The sequence below is a fragment of the Stegodyphus dumicola genome, chromosome X1 (assembly GCF_044657685.1).
Source record: "Stegodyphus dumicola isolate Sdum_Otavi_A_Nest chromosome X1, ASM4465768v1".
NCBI classification, from domain to species: Eukaryota; Metazoa; Arthropoda; class Arachnida; order Araneae; family Eresidae; genus Stegodyphus; species Stegodyphus dumicola.
Window position 1 is genome coordinate 188,047,716 of NC_140780.1, and position 20,695 is coordinate 188,068,410.

The 20,695-nt window shown below is 30.8% G+C and overlaps 1 protein-coding gene across 1 annotated transcript in view; it reads left to right on the forward strand.

The window, feature by feature from the left end:
• Positions 1–20,695, forward strand: part of LOC118193926 (eukaryotic translation initiation factor 4E type 3-like) — a 77,258-nt gene that overhangs the window by 5,609 nt on the left and 50,954 nt on the right. The window contains exon 2 of the mRNA XM_035365087.2: positions 20,114–20,186. Coding sequence (XP_035220978.1) covers positions 20,114–20,186 — 73 coding nt within the window. The remainder of the gene's footprint in view (positions 1–20,113; positions 20,187–20,695) is intronic.

The following is a 20,695-nucleotide window of genomic DNA, read 5'->3' on the forward strand; positions in this document are numbered from 1 at the left end:
TTTAAATTCTTTCCATGCACATTTACTTCTACTCAAACGTATTCCAAAGTACTACAAACATATAACTCACAAAATCATGATCATTAAATTAAAATATAATTAAATTAAAAAACACTACTTAAAATATAAATAAGCACATACATTAAATTAATAAAAATTAGCTTACAATCCTAATTAGTTTAAACTAATTCATTGCTAATAACAATTTTCCAATAATATCATATTAATTTATTTATTCCTTACATGCATAAAAATAATATCTTCAAATGATTAAAAATACTAACTTACCTAATCTTCTTCAGAATCTTGATTGCATGGCGGATAAATTTTTCTTATAGATTCAATAATCCAGTAGTCAACTGGCAGTCTGTTCACCCAGTAATAAGAAATTAATAAAATTTCACCCATACTCAAACGACTTTCAGCAAACCACGTACCCTTCCTTACACTCCGTTTCACAAAATGTCCATTTTCACCAGATTTCTTGCACCGCCATTCAAACTTATCAGTAATATCCTTCCTTTCACACAATCTCATTTCATTCACACATGTTAGACATTCATACTTATCCACAATTAATCCTACACTCATACACCATTCAAGCAATTCTTTTTGATTATCAGATAAATGCAATAAAAATTTAGAATTCACTTTAGATAGCGCTGTGGGATCCAAAAATTAATCAACACTCTTTCACACAACACACAATGAAGCTAAATACAAAATGCTATAAAGTACTGCAGATATATTTCCAAATTTCCTCCCTTTTCCGATTAAAGAACTGTAATTCGTCCATAAATAAATGTAATAAATGTAATTCGTAATTAGGTTTACTCATTGCCTTTTGGAATAAATATGTAGTTGAAATGTAGCATATGTATGTAAATATAATGTTTTACAATAAAAATAATTCTCCTTTTCCTTCGATAAAATTTGCCAAACTGTGCCAAGGTGGTTGCAATAATATGCAAGTACAGAAATTTTAATACAGAAATATATTAGAAATATTAATGTCAGAAAGAAAACAAAAAATTGTGAGCAACCATTATGGCATAAAGTTAGCTGCTGTATTTTATATTAAAGTTGTAGGCATGTAAAATAGTTTTTTTAATTATTTTACATGCATACAACCTTGAATTGATGTAGGTTTAAAATATTTTTGCCTAGTTATACATTCATGTATTTCTCTTCCAAAGCATTGCCTTTCATTGGATGAAATATATTGATTTAGAAAGTAAAAAATGCAAATGAATATTTACTAGATAATGTTTTAATAGCCTTTAATGGAAGTTTCTGAATTCACAAGATTTATGTACTTTTAATTTTCTGTATATCATTATGTTAAATATATATAAAAAGTTAGTCTGTGTCCTGTAGGAAAATAAGATTTTACATTACAAATGTAAGTTTTTTTCTTTTTTCAGATATAGATTACAAATATGTATACACAGGACTAAAACATTGGTCACTTTATAGAAAGAATTTAAATGTAGAGCACAAAACTGCATTTTTTTTTTTTTTTTTTGTAGTACTTGTTGACTCACTGTGATAAGAATAGGGCATGATTATACACATTTGAGAGGTTTAAAAGAACTTTGATGTAATAATTTATCAAATAGCGTATTTTTAAACTTTTTAATGTAATAAAAAATGACTTTTTTTCATGAAGATGTGTTTAAATACACTGTTGGTTTTATAATCTGAAATTATATTGAATTTCTATTATAGAGAGGAGAAGGGAATTAAAATATTTTTATTGAAATTATATCCTTTTTTTATCTTCCTAATGAGTTCCTTAAAAAGTTATATAAACCATTTGATTTAATTTTCTAACACATATCTTCCCTTTCACTATCATAAATGGGCATCATTTTTTGGTCCAGTATTAAAAATATATTGTTTAATTTTCTATTTATTGAAAGTAATATTAGTAATGTCATTGTTTAAAGATTTCTTGAATCGTTAAACTGTTACATGATGGTTTATCACTGTCAAAAAATTTAAAAAATAAAGTAAAAATAAACCACTTTTGTACTTTTCTGTTAAACAAGTGCCACTTTGTGCCAAACATAAATGTTGGTTCAGTCTAGATGACAACAGCCTTAATACCTGAAGCTTCATGAAAAGCGAAATGAACTTGTAATAACAAAAATGTAACATATAATGTTACATACATAATGTTTAACATGTACCATGCCAAATTTGTGAAATTTGTGATTTTTTAAAGGTAAGAGATCAAAGAATTACATAAATTTGGCATTGCACAAGTTAAGTATAACACAGCTATTCATGATGCAGTAAACAAGTTACTTATAGATGTTTGATGCTTTGAGATCGCTGTTCTTTTATCTAGTACTAAAATTTTCAGCATGTATACCTTATCATTTGAAAGCTGTTAATTGATAAAACACTGCATATTTAAAAATCTGTTTGCATTAGAAATTTCATCATTGTCAGTATTACACAGAAGTTTTTGAAAAAAAGAAAAAAAAAAAAAAAAAAAACCATTTCCCCAAACTTTTATGAATAGTATGTGTATGCACATGTTCACAAGACTTTATCCATATCATGACACATAACAATGCATAGCTACAGCAGTTTCATTTGCAGATTTACTTTTCTCATAATGCAATATTTTATTTTCTATAAGAAAACTTGAATTACATCAATATCAAAGTGAGATATGGTCATTAAAAAGAATTATTATTTATTGAAAACACATAGCTTGATAATGAGAGCAGCACATTTGTCTATAATAAGAAAGAAAGAGTATAAGAAAAATATTGGAATCTCAAAACTTTAGATTATGATCTAACACCTGAAAGTATTTTTTCTTAAAAATATCAGAAAGCAAGATTAAAAATAAAATAAATAAATGGAAATTTATAAAGCATCATTAAAAAAAAAAAAAAACAAGAAAAAGGATTTTGTTCCCGTTAATGTAAATAATTCCTGTTAATGTAATTCAAGCATCTTTTATTAATTAAAAAAACTTATCAATTGGATATATTATAAATTGAATGTATTTTAGTTTGTATCAGTTAGATATATGATTAAAGAAAGCAAAATATGAACTAAAATCAAGAAGTAAGTTAATTACTTTTAAGTAACTCGTTTTGTTAGTGCTTAACAGACTCATTAAATATAACATTTAAATTGAAGAATTTATCCGTGATTAAGTTTAACAGTGAAAGAATTTACGTTTTGTTGAATGAAACTGAAAGGTTTGAGGTTTAAAAATTTTCTTTACCTTCATCTGTTTGGTTATTCTGGAAATATATTTCATAGAAATGTCAAAACAGTAAAGTTTTTAGAATTTATATTTTTAAACAGCTCATAGATTCACGAGCAACAAAAGTTGTAAGAAAATAAGCTTTTTGATTTTTTATAGATGTCCAGATTTAAGAGAAAAATATCCTCAAAACTAAAACTGCTAACTTGAACAAGCTACTAGAGATCTACTGCTGCTAGTTTCAACAACTGATGTTATCATAACCATTTTTTTATTCAAAGAAGTTTATTTCCTAACATATGCATTGTTATATTTGCAATGTAACTCTTTTAAATCCTGCATTCAGTCAAGTATTTTTCTCCCTAATGAAAGAAATAAATATTTTAAAATAGTGAGAACGTCCATTTCTATTATTTAGTATGCCTTTCTTATACGTTAAAATAAAATAAAAAAAAAAAAAAAAAAAAAAAAAAGAAGTTTGAAAGGTGTTGGTTTGAAAGGAGATGCTTAAAGAAGTACTAACAAGTTGAAAGTAAAATTCTCATATAGCAGGTTAATATTGTATTTACTCAAAAATAAGACACCCTTTTTTTTGCCATATTTTTGTTCTAAAATTTGGTAGGGCCTTATAATCGAGTATTTTAATAATAAAATTGCAGAATGAGAAGGAGTTTAATCGTCATGCTGTATAAAATAATTACATGGTTTAAATACTAAATAAATCACACCGCTATTACTATGTATATGAACTGCAAAGCTACTGCTAATTACAATAGCCATACCCAATTCAAAGATTTCAGTTTGGGCCTGCATCAACTACTGGTATGCTGGGAAACAAATAGATAATATTATACCATTAATTAAAAAAAAAAATTTTCTGTCTATACCATAGTAAAAGATTGTATTTGATTAGCTAGCTAGCTGTTTATTCTAATCTGAATTAAATGACTTCTAATCAGTTATCAAACATTCATCTACAATTTTATTGCATATACAGTGGCTCCCAAAAGTGTTTGTATACGTATGATTTTCATTGAAGTAGGGCTTTATCCATTAATTAAAAGTAAACTTTCTGAATGAGACTTTAATAATAACATCTATAATTTATTCGTAACAAAATTACATGAAATATTTTTTAGATGTAGCGAAACTTTATTTTAAAGAAATTAATAATAAAAAAATGACAATTATTTTATCTCACATATGTCTTCATACACTGAAATATTTTTGGATAAAATCAAAATTAGAATTATCGTTTGCCGCTTTTCAAAAATTTTTGTGTTGTGGCATTTAAAAAATCATTTGCTTTAAATTTTTATAGTTTACTTCATAATATTCTATTATTGAAAAATGCGTCACAGTCATAAAGAAATTACAAACAGCATTCGAAAAGTGATAATTTTTCACCATAGTAGTGGGAACTCAATATCACTAAATTAATTTATCCCATTCTACAGTGTAGTATGTGATAAAACGCTTTAAAGAAGAAAATCGGATTGAAAACAAGGTAAGAAAAGATCAACAGAGAAAGTTAATTAAACGTGATGAGAAATTTATCGTTAGAAAATTAGTGAAAAACCCACATTTGAGTGCTGTAAAAGTTTCTGCTGAATTTAATGCAAAGTTTTCTACTTCAATTTCAACTGAAACTGTTCGATGAGTTCTCGGAGAAGTTGGATTACATGGGCGTTCTGCCCATAAAAATTTTTTTGTTAGTGAGAAAAACAGAAAGCTTAGGCTTTTTCGCAAAATCAATGATAAATACACTGGAAAACTTCTGGAATAATGTCCTATTTGCTGACAAAAGCAAATTTAACATTTTTGGTTCCGATAGTGGAATAACTGTATGCAGAAGAAAAAATGAGGAACTTCATTCTAAGAACTTAGTTGGAGCAGTTAAGCGTGGCGGTGGAGGTGTTCTTGTGTCGGGGTGCATGGCATCAGGACTAGGTAATTTGGTATTTATTGATGGTATAATGAATCATTCTCTTTATTTAAATATTTTAAGAGACAATTTAAAATTATCAGCCCAAAATTCGGGTATTGGAAACAACTTTATTTTTAATCATGATAACGGTCCTAAGGATACGGCTGTCAAACATTCGCCTGTGGTGTCTCTATAATTGTTCACAGGTTTTGAAAGCACCACCTCAGTCACCAGATTTAAACCCCATAGAGCAGATTTGGAAAGAACTGGAGGTTAGAGTACGAAAACACGACATCAAAACGAAAAGCGAACTCAAAACAGCCATGATGGAAGAATGGATCAACATTGATACGGAAATTACAAAAAAACTAGTAAAATCTATTCCCAGACTTTAAAAACTGTTGTGGATGCTAAAGGGTATCCTACTAAATATTAATTTAATGAAAAATGAAAATATTTACTAATATGTTAAGATTTTTTTGAAGTGTATACGAAGACTTTTCTGAAATAAAATGTTTGTCATTTTTTGATTATTAATTTCTTAAAAATAAAGTTTCACTATATTTTAAAATTATTTAATGTAATTTTGTTAAGAATAGATTATAGATGTTATTATTAAAATCTCATTCAGAAAGTTTACTTTTAATTAATGGATAGAGCCCTATTTCAATGAAAATCATAAGTGTATGAACACTTTTGTGAGGCACTGTATGTTACACTTTTTATTCATCTACAGTACTTTTTAAAATTTATTCTAAAAACGTAAAATATGGTCTTGGTTTGAAGCAAATGTGCTAAGTTGGTGTTTGGAATGTACATTTAATTGGAAATATTTTTCTGATATTTAGAATTTCCTTAAAAAAAAAAAAAAAAAAAAAAAAAAAAACTTATTAAGGTGATTATTTTAACAAAGCTATTTTCTAGTGTTTACTGTGTTTGAAAACTTGTTTCAGTTACTTTTTCAATAGCTATGCTTAAATGCTTTTACAGTAAGTAGAAGATCAGAAGTCCACCAAATGAAAACCCATTAACACCTGATATCCACACTTCTCAGATATAATTAGTAAAATTTACAAATAATAAGACTGCCCAACCACAAAGCTAAGTACTGAAAACTTCTGCATCTACACTTATCTTGATAAATGGGTGGTACAACTTATGGGCATTTCACTTCTTCAAAATAGTATGCGAGTGGTGGAATTTTTTTGAATTTAAAATGAATTCACTAAAGTATTGCTTCTCTGTGGGAAAGAAATTAAAGGAAAATGATCAAGTATTCTAAAAACACAGCATTGTGGATTTGATGACAAAATTTAGATAAACTTAAAAGACCTCATTCAGCTAAATAATCAGTGTCAAAAAGCGATTAATTGTTCTTATGTGCTTTGTTTGATTTTTTTATTTTTTCTCCATTTTTTAGTTTAAATCTTAATTTTCTTACTATGATCTAAACATCCACACTGCATAAATGTTCATAGCAGGGCTAATTTCTAAAATTAGAGGTGTCTGAGTCTTATGGAACATCATCAGAAAAGCTGAACTACTAAATAGTCAAATATTAATGAATTAACATAATTGTAAAATCATAAGGTATTTTCTCACTCCATCCTGCATGCTTTTGTGCTGTAATGGTAGCACATTTGGCACGTATTTGAGAGATCCAGGTTTGAGTCCTGGTGAAGGCATTATACATTTTTCATATCTGCTTCAAACTAACGGCCCACCAGCGGCCGAGCGGTAAAGTCGCTGAACACTGGTAGTTCGGTCTGAGGTTCGAATCCCGCGAACGGGCTGGCTGCATGGGCGTTTTCGTGGTTTTCCCCATGTGTAACGTATATACGAGTCAGTTTCCCTTAGAAAGTCCTCCACGAAGGCATCCCTCCTCTTAGGCAGATAGCCCTCGAGGCTTTGCCATAATCACACACACACGCTTCAAACTAACCTAGACAAAGTAATAAAAGAACAAATAATTAAAATAAGCAATACAAAATTTAATGAAGCTAAATTAATTGCAAATAACTAAATAATGTAATAAATCTAACCTTATCTTATTTGGCATGCCAGCTGGAATTACAGCTCCACTCAAAAACTAAAAAGAACAAAGCCTAGCTCTGTCTAAACATATAGTGTAATGTGCTATTTCAAGGAATGGTAGAAACAAAAACCATTCTTTCCCAGCACACCAGTGAAAGAAGGTGAAATGGTCAAAGCATTACCAAGAAAAAAGAATGCTAGATATAGTGTGAGAGCATGGGAAAAAAATCTTAACAGAGAAAATTAGGTGCATAAACAGAGAAGATTTCATTTTTTTAGGATCAGCTGCAGATATGATTATAACTGTAAAGGAGGGAGAGTAAAGAGGAAAAATAATCTTCTAAATGAAAACAAAGAAGAGTTAAAATTTTTTAGTCATGTTCATGCACAGATGTGGTTATAAATGTAAAGGAGAGAGAGTCACAGAGGAAAAATAAGACTCCCAAATCCAAGAATCAATCTGTAAGTTGAGAATATAAGTGCAACGCTTTCTGTATGTTACCATTTTCATTCCCCATAGTTAATTACATCATTCTGAAAGGTCTGTAGATGCTTCTTCCCTTGGCAGGTCAATGATGTTGGGTGTGTTTGAGCCATTTATCTTCATATTTCACTATATCAGGTCCATTGTAATCTGGAGCTCATTTATGAATAAAAATAGTGGCTCTCATCTTTATTCTGTTGTAAACCACAGGTAGCTGAAACTGCCAATACCAAATCGATGGTGACCAGCATGATCACCACTAGTATTGAGAACAAATGTTCTCCTAGACATGCTGTAATAAATTTATTGCATTCCGTGTAAGATTTGGATTTGGGGGTAGGTGCTTTTCTTGCCATCCAGGCAAAGACAGATATTGTTAGTGTACATTTCCAGGTTTTACTTTTATTAAAATAAAATGTTACGACATAAAAAGAATTTTCTGCCATATTTATGGTTCAGTTTCATAAATAAAAGAATCCTAGCTCATCTTATTTGGCCTCGAATGCACTTTATCTAGAATTAATTTATCTCGAAAATTGAAAAAAGAACTGAGCTCTGCAGGGTTTCAGCACAGTTTATGCCTTGGCTCATAGGTCACACCAGTGGAAATTTTAGGTTGGCCAACAGAATGAATTGAACTTAACAGACATAAGTTTCCCTACTTTTGTTTTGTATGTTTGAGTTATTTATTTAAATATGTACTATCTTTAATTGGTAATATTGTAAAGCATACCTAATTAAACATACCTTATTAGTTTAAGTCATTATCTGTTAAGAGACTGCTGTCTCAGGAAAATGGAAGACAGATATATATATAAAAAAAAAAAAAAAAAAAAAAAAAGGTAGGTAACGGAAAATTCCCAAAATATTATTTTATACTTTTTCCTCACTAACCAATCCTTAAGTAAATCACCAGGAAAGTTTTAACGATTTAAAATTAAAGCGCTGTAACTTTTAAAATTTGTAATTGAGAATCATACTAAAATTTTGAAACAGTTTGATGAAAGTTTGAAAGGCAATTTCACTGTTATCTGATTTGATAAACTTCTGTGAGAATAAAATGAAAATTTTTGTTTTAAAATTTTATGTATAACATACGTTTATAATTATCGTCAGATGTATTATTAAAACTCTTAGGTCCCTACATACAAGTTTTCTGAACTCCTTTCCTTTACAATAGCTCCAAGAAAAAGTAAAAACAAAAAATTCAAGAGCGAATATTTGAAATACTAATGAATTTGTTACAGTTGGATTAATTCTTAGATAGCAAGACATCAAGGCAAGAGGGGTCACACTAGAATTTTTTTTTTGGCTTGATCAATTGTAAAATGAGCTGTTTGTGAAATGGGCTGTCCATAAAGTGAAAGGAGGATTGAAATTGGAGGCTTTGGGAAATAATTTGAGTTTTTCCCCCCTTCAGAATATATACCATGTCCATGAAAGTCCTTGTATGGCTATTATTTTTGCAAGTGTTGTTTGTAGACATAATAATTTCAACTACAGAAAGGGTTCAAATGAAGCAAATATTCATGTTTTAGGATTTCAAAATTCTTAAAAATCAATTTTATAAAGGTTATGAAATCTAATTTTTTATGTAGTCTCCAAATCCTATTGTTATGTTTGATAAGAGTTTATTCCAAAGTAAAATCCAAAATGTCGTAGACTGTCACATGGTAAAAAATTACCAAGATTTTTAATTTTAAAGCTTGAAATCATGTTTTCTGAAAATTCAGGGTTGTACATAAATTAAAAAGAAATATTTTAATTTGTATGTAACCAAAAATGAAATTACAATTTAGAAAGAGATTTTTGATATTAATAGGTTAATAAATGAACGCTAATATGCAGATTCTCATGAAAAATTATAATCACTCCAAATTTTTTGAAAATGAGATCTTATTCACTGATTTGCATAATTTGTGTTCTAGAAAATGCAGATTTTTTGCAAAAGGAGATCTTATTCACATACTCTTGTAGAATTCATGTTTTAGAAAATAGTGGCGGTCCTCAAATATTGGCATATAGGCATTAAAATTAAAAGCATAAATTAAAGTACAAAATATTTCCAGTTCAATGAAGGTTTTCTTTTCTTTTTTTTTTTTCGTGTGTGTGTGATGATTAGATTTTGATCCTGAAGTAATAAAACTGCACATAATTTTATTAACGTATTTTAAACATCTGAAAACTTGTAAATTAATTTAGTGAATATACTTTCAGCATACCAAATGCAACAAAATTATGTATTATAGAATGCTACATGTTATTAAAACACAAAGGGAAACATATAATGACATGGAAAAACAAATTCAACCTTGAAATATCCTTATTTATTTTTTTAACAGATATCCCAAGCTTTAAGTATATTAGTCGATTTTGTCATGCAGGAATGACATTTTTTTTTTTTGCATTTTTGATTTTTTTGGAATAAATATAAATTTCAACTAAATATAACTATATAGAAAATGTATAAGAAGTCAGATTTCGTATTTTCTTCAAAACTGATTTTTAAAAAATTAAATTTTGCAAAATTATAATTTTTTTTATTTAAAAATATTTTAAATGGCACACACCATAAAACTGATTTTTTTAAAAAAATGTTTTAAATAGCAAGGCATTAGGCATTGTAATTCAAGTTAGGATAACAGGGCAGTGTAACATGCTACATTGATGCAGATAAACTGGATGCTGTAAAGCATCTGTTACTATACTTTATTATCATCTAATCAGCACATATCTCTGACCCAAATACTGAAAACCTGTTTGATTTGCTCATCCATTCGGTTTCAGTCCAAAGCTTTCAGCAAGAGTTCTTTAAAACTACGGCATACTTTCAAAATGAGAGCAAACCCTTTAAAGAGGCATTACTGCAATCAAGAATGTAAGTTGCACTAAAAATATAATAGAAATTTTGTTTTAAAATCAAGTTTTGTTTATTTAATGTGGTTTCACCTTCAGGATGCTTGCTTCTGATGCATTGGAGCTCCAGTTATTCATTCCTTTGATGCCAAATTTTAATCATTTGTATGTTGGATTGTGAGATATTTATGTAAAAAATTTCGTTACAGTTGGATTATTTTTTGCTGGAAGCACTGGCCTTTTTTGTCTTGGCATGTATATTCTGTTCGGAGAGTTTTTTTATGATTTTGTCTGTGATGTTTTCAGAAGTGACAGTAAAAGCTCGACTGTCTGGAAAGCTTGGGAAATGCTAAATGCAAGATTTGTGAAAACTATGGATAAAAGAGCATATAAAAAATGCTATTCATGCTAGAAAAAACCAAATGAATGGAATAAGTTTCCAGTCTAAGATTGTACATATAATCATCATATTTAATATCTTGCTTATCAAAAGCTTACACTTAAAATTGTTTAATGTTACAAAAACAGTGCATTTTATCTGATTATGAAACCCTATAAAGCATGACAATTATGCCAGTTATTGCAGCAGAATTTTAATGGGCTAAATAATTTTTCTCTTTAGTTAAGTAATCAACAGGTACAAGTGATGGGTGTAGCATATAAAAGAAACACACTGCATTATCATTGTTTATCTGTTCTTAAATGAAGTTGCAAATAATGGACATTAATGCATACTTCTCTTGATGTTAGGATCCCATAACTCTGGAAATACTCCACATGCTGTTCCATAGAAGACGGATTCTCAATTTTAATTATTTTTTCAAAATATGAAGGAAGAAATGAGAGTATCAGTTACTTTATATCTTTCTTTACAAAAACTAAAATGCCTTCCTAATGGCCAGTGATTAAAACATACTTGGAGTTCAACCTGAGTTTGATACCAGATGAAATAGACTGGCAGCATGGTTGGTTTTTGTGTTTTTTTCCTGTGTGTCATATGAATGCAAGCCTGTTTTCCTTAGAAAATTGTTTATGAAAGCATACCTCTCTTTAGCAGATAGCCCTTATGTGCTTACCATAATCAACTAACTTCAACTAACCTAGCCTACGAAAGCTAAACTGGCTTATCGAGAATTAGTTGGGCTTACCTAAAACCAAGGTGAAAATCTTATGATTGTGTTTTGACTTTATGTTTATCCATTATTGGCACTAAATCAGACTGTTTGGTGACAGTGTCCTATATGTACCTCTTAATGGCTTTATAAGTCTCATTTTTCCAACTGGGGGTAAGAAAGGTATTTAAAATTCTAAAATTTTCTGTTACTTGAGCTTTCTGGTCAGTTTGAGTCTTAGATAGTTTGCCTTTTGTTGTAGTTTTGTTTGCTTCCAAAATATTGTATAAGCAGGAAGAAATTCCTCTAACAATGTGATCTGTAATGAAATTAAACCAGAGAAAAGATGCTTCAATTTTTAGATTAATTGGTATACTGTTTTTTTACCTTTGACATTTTAAAATACACTGTATGGAGAAGTTAAGGTTGAGACAGGTTTTTCACATGTAATGTTGCATAACATATTTCAAATCAAAACTATATAAAGCATAATGTAACATCTTAAAGATGTAACTGTGCTTTATGATAATGTGGGGAGTACTATAGGGAGAGATTTAACAACACTAACCAAGAAAGGAATCCAAAAGATGCAAAAGTGAAATGAGTTCAAAACGAGTTCTCAAGGCAGAAATGTTCTCTTGGCAAGCAAGAAAAGTGTGTGCCTCAGTTGGAGTTATGACTGCAATTCAAAATGTGCATCATCTGTTCATGCTCCGTAAAGAGTCATTAATGCGTTCTTGAGAAATCATAGGTTTTTCTTCTTGTAGTATCCATTTCGTTTCCAGAATCATTGTTAGTGACTGGTGGTATGTTGCTAGATGCTTCTGGAGAATATCTTGTGTGTTAGGTTGGATTTAGGTGTGGGACTGAGTGGGTTAATCCATGCAGCAATTTCTTCTCTTTCCAACAGTTCATTGACAGCTACTGTAATGTAGCATTGTCATTTATGAAGCAGAATCTGGAGCCCTTAACTTCCTTTGGAAGGTGAATGTAAGGAACTACGGGTATAATGACATGTACAAATAACTAAACCTTCTTAAATGATAACCTTCATTCACTTGTCAGGTATTATGCTTCTTCAAACAAGAACACTTGATTGTTTGCTTTTCAAGGTTGTTGGAGGGCTGATTATTCCCTATTCTCTCCAGATGCTTAGATATCTGGAATCACTAATGACATAAGCTCTCGTCTATACAAAGCGCTGGATTACAGGAATCATAGTATGTGATAGATAGCCATTAAGGGGCTCACTCTACTGGTTGTCATGTGAACAAGCCACCTGTGCACATTCTGGCTAGGATAAAATGCAATATCTGGCATTCAGTAGTGCACTGTGTGTGCTTCTGATTCCCCATACTTTCTGTTATTAATCTGTCCTCATCTATAGGGCAATATACTGATCCTCAACCACTATGGTCATTTGTGGATATTTACTACTAAATCTTTGAAATGCTGTTATTGTCATTTGAAATGCTGTTTGGGCTTAATGACATGATGCTTAAAGTTCAAAATTGCATAAGCAATCTTAAATGTTTTAGCCACACTAATTTAACTTCAACTTCTTTCAACATCCCAATCATTTGAGTTTGGTTAAAGTCAAGCTATTGTGTACAGGATTGTATATTAGGCATATCATACTGCAACAACAATTTAAAGACATCCAAACCAATGTGCGCTATGTGTAATACAGGGTGTCCGAAAAATCTTTCCCTGATTACATAAATCGATAACTCAGGCTAGAAGTAAAATACAAATATGAAACTGGTGTCTAATTGTTTACAAACTATCAAAGTTTTTTTCACACATCAGTAAACTTCCACATGAGCACCCTTGGTAGCACGTAGCACATCTAGGCGATATTCAATTTCCGTTCACACATTAGCCAACATCACTGGAGGGATCGATTCAACGACTGTGGTTATCCATTGCCGCAGGGTTTCAAGATCTGGTACACGTGCTTGGTAGATAGGCACAGACATCCAAATCCCAATGAGGTGGTGCACCGTCTTGCTGAAACAAGACATCGGGGTGATACTGAAGCAGCTGAAGAACAGCATACAGTTGCAACATGTCCAGATACACTGCAGATGTGATGGTAGCCTCAGCGAAGAAGAATGACCGATAATTTGATCGTGCAATAGCACGCACCAAACATTCACCTTTGGACTGCCTCTGGTGCACTCCATGACCTCGCCAGGGGGTTGTGAACCCCAAATGCGCACATTATGGCGATTCACTACTCCACTGACAAAAAAGGTCGCTTCGTCGGAAAAGGCAATTCGTCCGAGATAACCATCATCGTCCTTAATACGTGATAGCATTTCGACCGCAGAGTCATATCAACGTGTACTGTCATTGGGCAACAAGGCCTGAACGATTTGCACTTTGTATGCACGAAACAATAAACATTTGTGTAAAATGTCATGGAGAGAGCTTTTTGGTATCTGTAATTCACGCGATGCCCTGCGCACCGATTTCTTCGGACTTCGCAGAGAAGACTGCCTCACAGCTTCCACCCTGTCTGCTGAGGTTCTTGGTCAACCAGACCTCGGAAGGTCAGCAACCGATCCTGTGTTCTTGAACTTCTCATACCAGGCTTTAATGCTCTTGACATCAGGTGGATTCCTTCCAAATGTTGTCTGGAAGTGTCTCTGTACTGTGGTTGATGGTCGTATCTCATGGTACCACAGGACACACTGTGCCTTCTCCTGATTGGTTAACATGGCTTGTTGGGCACTGCACCTCATCCACTACTTACGTACTGCGAACCTAAAACAGAAAAAAACTTGAATAGTTTGTAAACAATTCGACACAAGTTTCATATTTGTATCTTACTTCTAGCCTGAGTTATCAATTTATGTAATCAGGGAAAGACTTTTCGGACAGCCTGTACTTTCTACTGAAATAATGAGCATACATCACTGTTATGCTTTACACTTGTCCCACTTGCCATCAGTGCATTACCTTACTTTTTTTTTTTTTAAATCATATATGAGATTTGTGAATCCTAATGAATTTCAGTCTAATTTACTCAACACGTATCAATACATTTGCTGAAGGGTTAACATGAAATCTGAACTTGATTGATGGTAAATTTAATGTTGGTAATATGCCTTGGTTTATGATGTCTTTTGAGGAGGATATTCTGATAGGTGGTATGGAAGAATTGTATGCTGTTTCATGTGACAACTATCATAATTGAATCCGAAATTAAACAGTTTTATTCAGTTGATGCCATTTACTGTACAAAATTTGCAATCTGAAATTAAACAGTTTTATTCAGTTGATGCCATTTACTATACAAAATTTGCAATCTGAAATTAAACAGGTTTATTCAGTTGATGCCATTTACTGTACAAAATTTGCAACTCATTCCAGTGCAGGCTCACCAGTAGCCAAGCTGATAAGACCTCTGAACACTTGTAGTTTGACCTTATTTCAAATTCTAGTGAGCAAGCTAGCTGCATTGGCATTTTCATAATTTTCTGCTTGTGTAATATGAATATGAGCCAGGTTCCTCAAGAAAGACTTTAATGAAGATATTCCTTTTTTTTTTTTAGTATATTACAGTAGTGTGCTTTGCCATAAACTAATAAATCCAAATCCTCATCTAATTTTTGGGACATTTTTAAAGTTTATTTGAATTGGTTGGGTTTTATTTTTTATATATTGGTTGGAAATATGTCATCTTATATGAACTTTATTAAGTTTTGCTTATATTTTATAGTTGGTTAAAAAACAGTAAAGAAAAAAGTTACATACTAGACTGCATATGTTTTGCAGATACTTAAATAAAATTAAATTATCATTGGTGTTCCTTGTAGTAACTAACTAAATGGAACCTAGGATAGAAATTTTTATTTCAAAATTATATGGAGATTTTATTTACAGTGCTATCAAACGGTTTTGATTAGACAATGAAACATTTTGGTTAAACTGAGATTCTGAAGGTAGATTTTTCATTTTATTGCTGTTTTTGAAGCTTTCAGGTTTTAACTTTTTAATTTCTTCTTTACTTGGAGACAAATGTCTTTAGACTTTCTTTTTTTCTCAAGGCAGATTATATGTAGATCAATTTTTTAACTTTTAATTTCTCTTCAATCAGTAGTCACTAGATAGTTTTACCGTCAATAATGTTAGAAAAATATTTCTGAACATTTGCTTGAAGCCAACATGAAATTTGGTATTTAGGCTTATAAATGTTGCCAAATTGATATTTTGCATTTTGGTTTAATTGATTATGGCAAAGCACACTGGGGCTATCTGCCAAAGGAGGAGGGATGCCTTCATGGTGGACTTTCTGAGGGAAGCCAACTCCTGTGCACTTTACACATGGCAAAAATCACCAAAATGCCTGTGAAGCCAGCCCATTGACTAGGAATTGAACCCTGGTTGAAACTACTACTGTTCAGCAATTTTACCACTCGGCCGACGTTGAGGTTTCATATTTTGTATCACTTTTTACGTTATTTGCTGCTAGTGTCATGTATGCCATAGCTACTAATGATTTGCATCTGAAGTATATATTGAATGCAAGCAATGCATAATTAAATATATTTATATGCTGTAATGTAACACAAAGTATTGTAAAATACTGAAATAGTAATACCTTCCAATAATAAACATGAACACAAAGAAATGTAATTTACTTAAGATTATCGTAACCCTGATGGAAAGATCCTATTAAGTTCAATTCAGAAAATTTTATAATCTTTTACTACTAGTTATGTACAATTATTTTGCTAAGAAAACATGGCAGTTTTACTGACATGTCATGAGTAATATGTGAAGCGTGTTTTGCTCGTTAAACCACTTACTCTATTTTGCAATTTTTAACTGCTTTAATTTTTCTAGCCAGATGTATAAGAATGGCAGTTAAACTTGTTGGTGATCCTTTTTCTCTCATTTGTAATTTTTATGTTATTCCAATTTTTGAGCACTTATTAGTTTGTTGAATGTAATCAATTTGATACTTAGAATCGTGGTCTGTTGTATGGTCTTCGATGCTTCTTATCCTTTGTCAGAGATGTAACAAATTCATAGTTTACTTCTTGATCCTCACCCCATAGAAGCAATAAATACTGCACATAATACTTATTAACATATTAAAATTTCATTCATGGGAAATATGAAACATTCTTTTATGATTAACTTGCTCAACATGACAAGTTACATGTTGTATCTTGCACTTTATAGTTGTAGAGCAGGGATTGAAAATTAAACTTTTTGCATTCATCCAAATGCTTCCCGCACTAGAATGTGTCTCTAACTGCTGTACCAAAGGCCGAGGTTCGAATCCCAGAAAAGGCATGGATGCAATTTTTCTGCTTCTCAGAGGAGGCTATGGTGGCCTACCTATTAGGTGCCTCCATAATGAAGTGACCACTGCTTCCAGTCTTAGTAGTGGCAAATGCATATAAGCAGTTAGAGCTGGCCATTGGAAGGAGGAGGAATTCACCCAAATCATTAATTTTAGTTAACAGTTTAAGTCTATTCATCACTATCAAAGTGTTTTTGCTCACCATACCCTATGAATATTTTTCACTTCAATAGGTTTTAGTATTTGTTTTTTTCCTCCATCTGATATTCTTTGCATTTCATTATAGTTAGGGGGCTTGCACAACATAATTTTTGTTCTTTAAAATGGATTGAACTTCTGTTTTTATTGAGCTTAATGTCAAATGTTGAGTTTTCACTATTTATTGATTTTTTGTTCCTATAATTTATATCTTTACTGTAATTTGTATTTTCAGAATTTAGAGGAGGAGATAATTCACTGATAGTAATTGTATTCTTTATATATAATTTGTATCATAAGTTATTAATGAATGTGATGAAGGTGTGCAGTAATATGTAAAATAAGAGGCAGAAAATTGCAAATCATTGTCAGCTAAATACATGTAAAGCGCAAGTAGCTTAGAAGAAATTACATAATTTAATTCTAATCACAAACAAATTGGCATTACAGTCATTGAAGAAGGTGATAACAGTTGGAATTAACTATCTGCTTGTTGTGCACTAGTTTTGAATTATCATGCATCTTTTTAATTTTAAACGCATCAGCACATTATAAACTATATTTTTTACTGTAATATATTTAAATGTTAAAAATGTAACTATTTCTGTTATGAAGACAAGTATCATATTTTAGGACTTTATTTACATAACTTTTTCTTTAATTATTACAATGGTTTAAGTGATTATTATAGTAAGTGTTACCATATTTTAAGAAAACTGATCTGGGATTCTTTATTGAAAATTAATTTCAGTGATAAAAAATCTGTAAGGTTTTTAAGTTAATGTGACAAAAAGTTGCTATAAAGGAGTAAAGGCAAAGAACTTGATCAACAAAAATACTCAGAATAATGCAAAGTAAATCACGTTCTTCAGCAGTTCTAATTAGAAGGATTACTTTCTAAAATTAGAAGTGCTGGAACTTTTTAGAAGGCCATCTGGTACAATGAACAAAAGTAAATAAGATAATAAAAAATTATTAAAATTAGATAAAATCTAAAGCAATAAAAGTAATGATAAATAAATGATAAATAAGTAACTATAAAATAAAATGTGTATTTGAGGTGTATTGAGAATACGGCAAATCACACTAGGGCTATCTGCCTAAGGGGAGGGATGCCTTCGTGGAGGACTTTCTAAGGGAAACTGGCTCGTATACACGTTACACACACCCATGCAGCCAGCCCATTCGTGGGATTCGAACCTCAGACCGAACTACCAGTGTTCAGCGATTTTATCGCTTGGCTGCTGGTGGGCCCTAAAATAAAATATGAAACATAAGCTAAGCATTTTAAACAGCATTCTTTGGGATAAAATAAAACTATCTTTATTTTGGCTTCTAACCATTTGTTCTTGATCAGATGATTGCAGCCTGTAAAAATACCTTTTTCTGAGTGGATCACATTTTCTCTTGGTTTCCTTTACCCTCTTAGCTTCCTAAGTTTTCCCAAGTATTTTTCTGTTTGCAGGAAAAATGAGGCATACATTCAGAATCCAGTACCAGTATCAATTTTATTAACTGCTAAAAAATGTTCCATTGATAACGCATTGCAACTCAGTTGCCGAGCAAAGTACGAAAGCTTATGTTTATGCGGGTGCTTTTATTATTTGGGATGCACTTCTGTCAGAATTGAGAAATACTGAGGCTCCAGCTCTAAGTGATTTGTTGTTAGGATATATAGAGAGAGCATAGAATCTTTATCTGATTATAAAAATTTAATTTCATAAAAATTATTACAAGACAAAAATTGTTTTTTAGAAATGGTTACTGCAGTAATTGATTTTTTTTTTAATGAGTATTGCTACATTAGTAAATTTCAGCATTTCCCTTTTGTAGTTTGCGAAATGTGAAAGTTAGTATTTTATTTCTCATTGCAGGTTTTTCTACATTTGTTTTGTACCACTTGGCACAGTATCTGTTTTTCTAGCTTTCAAATTATCAGTGTCACATACTGGTGTGGCAAAGACTCTTGTCTTTTTATTCATCAATTCACAAATGCTGTCAACCAGTGCTATGAGCTTCTTTAAAGCATTTTCCCATACCAGTTCCTGATGCTATTAACATCTGGTGGATTGCATCCCTGGAAAATTCTTAATCATTCTTGATGGGTGATTTAGTTTTTTTTACCACAGAATTAGCTTTTTCTTTCATAGGTAGCATTTTGTTACTTATCCTTGCTTCCAATATTGTAATGTTATCTACTGCATTATGGAAAAGAAAAATATGATTAAGACACACAATGGTAAAAATTCACATTTCTATCACGTGGTTGTTTTCTGTAAAATATTTTTAATGAGGGGAAGACTTTATGCTCACTGTATAGATGATGTGAAGTTATGTTAATGAAATTAGCCACTGAGATCTAAAAAATTACCCAATTCTTATCATAAAATATCTGCATTACACAAGTTTCACACTTTTTCCTCCTTTCTTCTGTAAATTATAACTTCTTTTTTTTTTTAAATCCTGGATTTTTTTTTTTTTTTTTTTTTTTTACTATTTGTAATGCAGCCCTGGATGTAATTAGGAATCCAGGATTGAACAAGCCAACCCTGAACAGCTGTTACCCTAATCTTAGTTCAGTACATTTCTATTTGGTCTAATATAGCTTTAGAATTATTGTGTTTTTTATTTACTTTGAAATCTATTATGTAATGAAACACAGTTTAAATGTTTCAGGAATTTTTTAAATGAATCGTTTATTTATTCTCTTGTTTTATAACTCTTGTCTCAATAACAGTTGGAATTTTGTTTTCCTGTATAATCCATATAATAAATATAAGTTAAAAAGAAAAAATCAAGGTTATATTTTTGGCTGTGAATTTTATTTAATGCTTTCCAATTAAATTATAACCAGCATTTTTAATAGTTATTGTACTAGTGTAGTACTTTTCATTAACAACAAATAAATATTTTCAGGTGTTTTGACTAATTTTTGTTTAAATTTAATTAGGACTGAAAGAGGAGCTTCTGCAGCTGAATATGAAGCTAGCCTTCAAAAAGTCTATACTGTCGATACAGTTCAGGTAAATAATCATAGTTTGTAAATTTAATATAAGCCATGAAATTTAATTTTTTTTTTTTGCTGTTCTGAAGCATTTAAAACAAAAAGGTAATCATATATGCGATTATTGATAGTTAGTTTCAAGATACACGATGTTTGATATTAATTTTCTAATACATTAATCGAGTAAATGTATGGGCTTGATTATAGGTAAAATCATTTGTATGATGACACCATATTTAATAGGCCAAAGGATTTCGTTAGGTACACCCCAGATTTTTTTTTTTTACAGTTGTTATTCAATGGACAAGGGGGAAGAGAACTTTTGTATACTAAATGACCTTCATATTTGAGCTTAATATAATACAAACCATTTTTAAAAAATGCAATTAAAATAGTTTAAATATGTAGCTTTGTGGGAAAACAAATGTGTTAACTTATAAGTCATTGAATAAATCAAACTAATTTAATATATCTTTTTAAATGTCACATTGTGCATATTAGACCGACATGATCTTTAGACAGGCATTT